This window comes from Chanos chanos, chromosome 13, assembly GCF_902362185.1.
Source record: "Chanos chanos chromosome 13, fChaCha1.1, whole genome shotgun sequence".
Lineage (NCBI taxonomy): Eukaryota > Metazoa > Chordata > Actinopteri > Gonorynchiformes > Chanidae > Chanos > Chanos chanos.
In genome coordinates this window covers 23,388,767-23,394,647 of record NC_044507.1, presented here as the reverse complement: position 1 = coordinate 23,394,647, position 5,881 = coordinate 23,388,767, and the positions used below count along the sequence as shown (strand labels likewise).

The window sequence follows — 5,881 nt, the reverse complement described above, 5'->3', positions numbered from 1 at the left end:
TTAAGAAGACAAGAAGACTATTTATTTGGTCAGATGTTTAAATCCACAGATTTGAACCATGTCCCTTAGTCCAGAATGTGCTTGTCTTTTGTCCTGTGATACATGAGTGTGTTTCTGCATGTATGTCCTGACTGTGTGTGTGTGCTAGAGAGAGAGAGTGTGTGAGTGTGCGAGTGGCATGTCTTGGTGAAGTACGTAGTAAAGCGTGGTGTTTTACTCAGACACTAACCAGACAGGAGGTAGCTCACACACAGATAAGGCAGGATCTACAACTGTGTGATAAAACAAAACAATGTTAAATATTATATTAAAACTACGAGCTCTGGATTGACTGACTGTAAAATCAGTACTGAAACTATGGTGGTGTATTTGAACCTGACCATACATATTTTCAGGAAAATCCTCTGGGTGCCACCTGGAGGATGATAAGGCTGAGGACGTTGACGTCTGGGGCTCTGTCCGAGTCCAGAGATTTCATTCAGTGTGTGGTTATGTCAGTGAGTCTGGGGAAAGGATGGGAATTATCGCTTTAACAGTGTAACACTGTGTGTGGTTTATCAGTGTGACACTCTGTGTTGTATGATAGTGTAACATTCTGTGTTGTGTGATAGTGTAACATTCTGTGTTGTTAGGACGTATGCAAAGGCTGGTTCTGAGGAGGCTCAGCTGGTAGACTGCTCTGGATCTCTTCATCCTGTTTACCAGGAACTTTAACCTCTGGGAGAGACAGACAGACAGAGAGAGAGACACATTGAGCAAAGAAGAGAGAGGGAGAGTCAAGAATCAGGGCAAAAAAATCACAACAACCTTTTAAAAATGATATGGATCCTTCTCTGGATCACATGGATTCCTAACAGTTTACCAGTGAAAAACTGCTCTAACTGACCTTTTAATACATGAATCATTCTGACCATATATTGATGTCATTTCTATACATTAGTCATGACTGTCATGGTGGGGGTTTTTTCGCTGCAGTTTGTTTCGTGGTCTCACCTTGATTGTTCTCTCCTGATGTTTTCTGCTTTTTTTGTTGGAACTTCTGCTCTCCTTCCTCCTTGATCTTCTGTCTCAGAGCCATTTCCTGATTGTAGAGACAAACAAAAGTCTCTCAGCTCAACGGGACTACACGGGACAGACGTGTGTCTGTGACGGACAGGGCAGTGTGTGTGACGGACAGGGCAGTGTGAGGCAGTGTGTGTGACGGACAGGGCAGTGTGAGGCAGTGTGTGTGACAGACAGGGCAGTGTGAGGCAGTGTGTGTGACGGACAGGGCAGTGTGTGTGACAGACAGGGCAGTGTGAGGCAGTGTGTGTGACGGACAGGGCAGTGTGAGGCAGTGTGTGTGATGGACAGGGCAGTGTGAGGCAGTGTGTGTGACAGACAGGGCAGTGTGTGTGACAGACAGGGCAGTGTGAGGCAGTGTGTGTGACGGACAGGGCAGTGTGAGGCAGCGTGTGTGACAGACAGGGCAGTGTGAGGCAGTGTGTGTGACGGACAGGGCAGTGTGAGGCAGCGTGTGTGACAGACAGGGCAGTGTGAGGCAGCGTGTGTGACGGACAGGGCAGTGTGTGTGACGGACAGGGCAGTGTGTGTGACGGACAGGGCAGTGTGAGGCAGTGTGTGTGACGGACAGGGCAGTGTGAGGCAGTGTGTGTGACGGACAGGGCAGTGTGAGGCAGTGTGTATGGTGAGGATGACTGAGACACACAGAGAGTAACGGTGTGCGTGTGAAGACTCAAACAGGAGGAGGAGGAGGACGTGATAAAACAGTGTAAAGTAGACGGCCTAAATGGCATGGAGACTCCTCTCCTCTCACCTGCTGGTATTCTTTTCTCTGGGCCTCCAGGGCTTTGCCTCTCTCTTTCAGCAGCTCCTGCTCCTGCCGTAAAGTCTCCGCCCTCCGACCAAGTTCCGCCTCCTTTTCTTGAAGCTCTGCCTCAAATCTCTGAAGCTCCGCCTCCGTGTATACTGGTTTTGTGTCATCCAGCATCTAAAGAGAGAGAGAGGAGGAGGCAGTGACATGTACTCCACACTGAACAGTCACTGTGGGGATAAGCTTCTCCCACAGTAACAGCAGGAGCCCACTGCAGGAGTCTGCTCGATTGCCTTGACAACCATCAACGAACAGAAGCTCAACCCCTACGACTGATCGACTTCTCACACATCAGCCTAGGTGGGACCAATTCCCTTAGACACAGGCTCATGAGAGGGCATCCACCACCAGTAAAACCACGATGTGACAGAGTGGAATTACTCTCCTGTCCCATTAAGGCTCCAGCCACCGAGACCTGATCAAACCAGGACAGCATAAACAGTAACACAGGAGTCAACTCCTCACTCTGCCTCCTCAGCCGCGGAGCAGCCATGTGATCATGCCTACACAGTCTGGATCGTTGCTGAACTTTCCTCACTTTTCTTGAATGAATGATGGTCCACAACAAAGCTACCCTGCCCTTTCACGATCACACTGACACAAGTAACAGTTTGGTCCTTCTGATAAATGTTAGTAATAGTTAAACCTCATGATGAAAACCCTCATCTCCATAATACCTGCTTTTTGATATTAAACACTGCATAGAATCTCTCTGCACGGAATACCTGTGTCATACTGCTTCTCCCACGTCACCTCTATGTATTTAAAACTTCACTACGCACAGAGACATTTTCACACACTCACATAAACAAACACACGCACACAAACACACCTGCACACGCACGTGCACGCGCACACTCACATAAACATACGCATGCACGCACAAACACACAAACACACATGCACACATGCATGCACACGCGTGTACACACACACACATACACACACACACACACAAAAACATACATATGCACACACACACACACACACTCACATAAACACATACATGCATGCACACACACACACACACTCACACACACACACACACACACACACACACAGTGTGGATTTTGCAGGTGATTTTAGTTTTTGACTCGTCTTCGTATTGGTTTTAGTCAAATGCATTTTAGTCACATTTGAACATTATTGGTTTTAGTCAAATGCATTTTAGTCACATTTGAACATTATTGGTTTTAGTCAAATGCATTTTAGTCACATTTGAACATTATTGGTTTTAGTCAAATGCATTTTAGTCACATTTGAACATTATTGGTTTTAGTCAAATGCATTTTAGTCACATTTGAACATTATTGGTTTTAGTCAAATGCATTTTAGTCACATTTGAACATTATTGGTTTTAGTCAAATGCATTTTAGTCACATTTGAACATTATTGGTTTTAGTCAAATGCATTTTAGTCACATTTGAACATTATTGGTTTTAGTCAAATGCATTTTAGTCACATTTGAACATTATTGGTCTTAGTCAAATGCATTTTAGTCACATTTGAACATTATTGGTTTTAGTCAAATGCATTTTAGTCACATTTGAACATTATTGGTTTTAGTCAAATGCATTTTAGTCACATTTGAACATTATTGGTTTTAGTCAAATGCATTTTAGTCACATTTGAACATTATTGGTTTTAGTCAAATGCATTTTAGTCACATTTGAACATTATTGGTTTTAGTCAAATGCATTTTAGTCACATTTGAACATTATTGGTTTTAGTCAAATGCATTTTAGTCACATTTGAACATTATTGGTTTTAGTCAAATGCATTTTAGTCACATTTGTCGATTTACATTCTTCCGAGAGTCGCCATGGTTCACCACATTAACGCTGGTTAAAATGTTTAACGTTCGAGTTCCAGGGGAGGGGGGATATTGGTGGGGCAGTATGCATCAACCAATCATACGCATGCAATTCATGGCTGAGCAGATCTTGCAGATTGAGTGCATGGACATAATTGGATGGAAAAACAGGCCAGTGGAGCTGAAACTGCTCGTCCGTTCGTCTGTCTCTGACATTACTGTCTCCTTATTTTACGTCAACGAAAATGGTCACATATTTCATCTGCAGCATGTCACACAACAATAGATTTATTTTCAAAGGTGCATTTGTTGAAGAACATTTTTTGTCACAGTTTTTGTAGATGAAATTAACACTGACACACACACACACGCACACACAAACACGTCCCCTGTCTGACCTGCCATTCCTTGGGGCTGTTGAACTCTTTCCTCTCTGTGGATCTGAGGAACTCTTCCAGGCTGATGAGTCGATCATGATTGAGATCCACCTGTGCGTGAGCACACGCACACACACACACGCGCGCATGAACACATGAAAGAGAGCATGAATAAATGAGTAGTGAATGAAAGGCTTGCAGACAGAAAGAAAAGGAAAAGTCTTCCTCACATTATTCATCACGTGTTCCCTCATCCGCAGCCTCTCCTCCTCCATCTCCACCATATCGTCCTCCTCATTCCCCATGTTATACACCTTCTCCAGCTGACATCAACAAGAGAGACAACACAGAGACATGACCGGGTCAGGGAAGACAGGAGAGAGAACAGAGGAGAGAGAACAGGGGAGAGAGAACAGGGGAGAGAGAACAGAGGAGAGAGAGACAGAACAGAGGAGAGAGAGAACAGATGGAGAGAGAACAGAGGAGAGAGAACAGGGGAGAGAGAACAGGGGAGAGAGAACAGGGGAGAGAGAACAGGGGAGACAGAACAGAGGAGAGAGAGAACAGATGGAGAGAGAGCAGATGGAGAGAGAACAGATGGAGAGAGAACAGATGGAGAGAGAACAGTTGGAGGTTACTGAAGATGTTAGAGAAGGGAGAGGAACATATAGAGGACCATACAGAGGACCATATAGAGGACCATATAGAGGACCATATCGAGGAATTGTACACATGACACACGTTACATCCTGCAGAACTGAGACTGGCCCCACGGACAGCCCAAACCATGCCACATCACGTGGGGCAAAGACGTGGCTCTAAAGGGTTTTATGATTTGGTAAGAATGACCCAAAAACCAAGCAATTATGTGTTAAATATGACAGTCACGTGTGAGGCAGTATTGCTATAGGAAAAAGCAGAGAAAGTTTACTCACATACATTACTATATACACAAACATTACCATCTGCACGACAGACAGACAGTTACTGATAGTTTTCGAATGGCCCCATCAATGGACACCTAAAAAGAGAATCCTGTGAGGACCTTTCCCTCTTTATCCCTGTTTTTCTTATTACCAGGTTTTCATATCACAAAAAAGTTTTTTTTCCTAAGATGGGAAAGTCTTAGAACTCAAAGCAAAGCCATGCTCTGTTTATGACGTGCTGAATCATGTTCTCCAATCAGACTGGCTTCTCCACAAAGACACCTAAATACACCCAAAGGCCAAATGCTTCCCTTCATAAAAACTTCCTCTAACCTCAAAATAAGGGAAAACAAGAGAGCACAGGGTTCGCTCTACCCAGACAAGTAGTTTTGATTGCAATCAAAACTAGAGAAAGAAAAAAGACACAAAAAACCATGTGAGGCAGAATGGCTGTGTTTGTGAAGAGGGCTGGGAGTTTCTGTCAGAAATGTGGTAAATGGTGAAGAGAACGGAGAGGAGAAACTGTCGTACGCTTTCGCTGAGGGCGGCTGGGAGCTCCCGACTTTACCTCTTTTGTGAAAAGAGCTTCCAGTTCTTGCTCGTCTAGGAGCCCGTCTCCGTTGGTATCTGAGAGGAGAGAGAGGGAAAGGGAGGTGACTTGAGGCCACACTGCAGGAGCAGTGAGGAGAAGAGGAGAGAAAAAGACTAACCGTGGAGCTTAAAGAAAGTCTTAGGGTTAAACTCCTCTGGATCCAAACCATCAGTTTCCTCCCATACCTCACGAAACTGATCAATGCTGCCCTAGGAAGAAAGAGAGAGTCAGACAGACAGGGAGAGACAGAGAGTCAGACACACGGGAAGAGACAAAGAGTCAGATACACAGGGAGAGACA

General features: G+C 44.8%; 1 protein-coding gene across 2 annotated transcripts in view; it reads right to left on the bottom strand.

The window, feature by feature from the left end:
• Positions 1-5,881, bottom strand: part of nucb1 (nucleobindin 1) — a 9,344-nt gene continuing 3,463 nt past the window's right edge. For both annotated transcript variants that reach the window (XM_030789647.1, XM_030789648.1), the window contains 7 exons: positions 5,700-5,790; positions 5,558-5,616; positions 4,294-4,386; positions 4,085-4,174; positions 1,817-1,990; positions 994-1,081; positions 1-717 (listed from right to left, as the gene is read on the bottom strand). In XM_030789647.1, the coding sequence (XP_030645507.1) occupies positions 629-717; positions 994-1,081; positions 1,817-1,990; positions 4,085-4,174; positions 4,294-4,386; positions 5,558-5,616; positions 5,700-5,790 (684 nt within the window). In that variant the 3' untranslated portion in view covers positions 1-628. The remainder of the gene's footprint in view (positions 718-993; positions 1,082-1,816; positions 1,991-4,084; positions 4,175-4,293; positions 4,387-5,557; positions 5,617-5,699; positions 5,791-5,881) is intronic.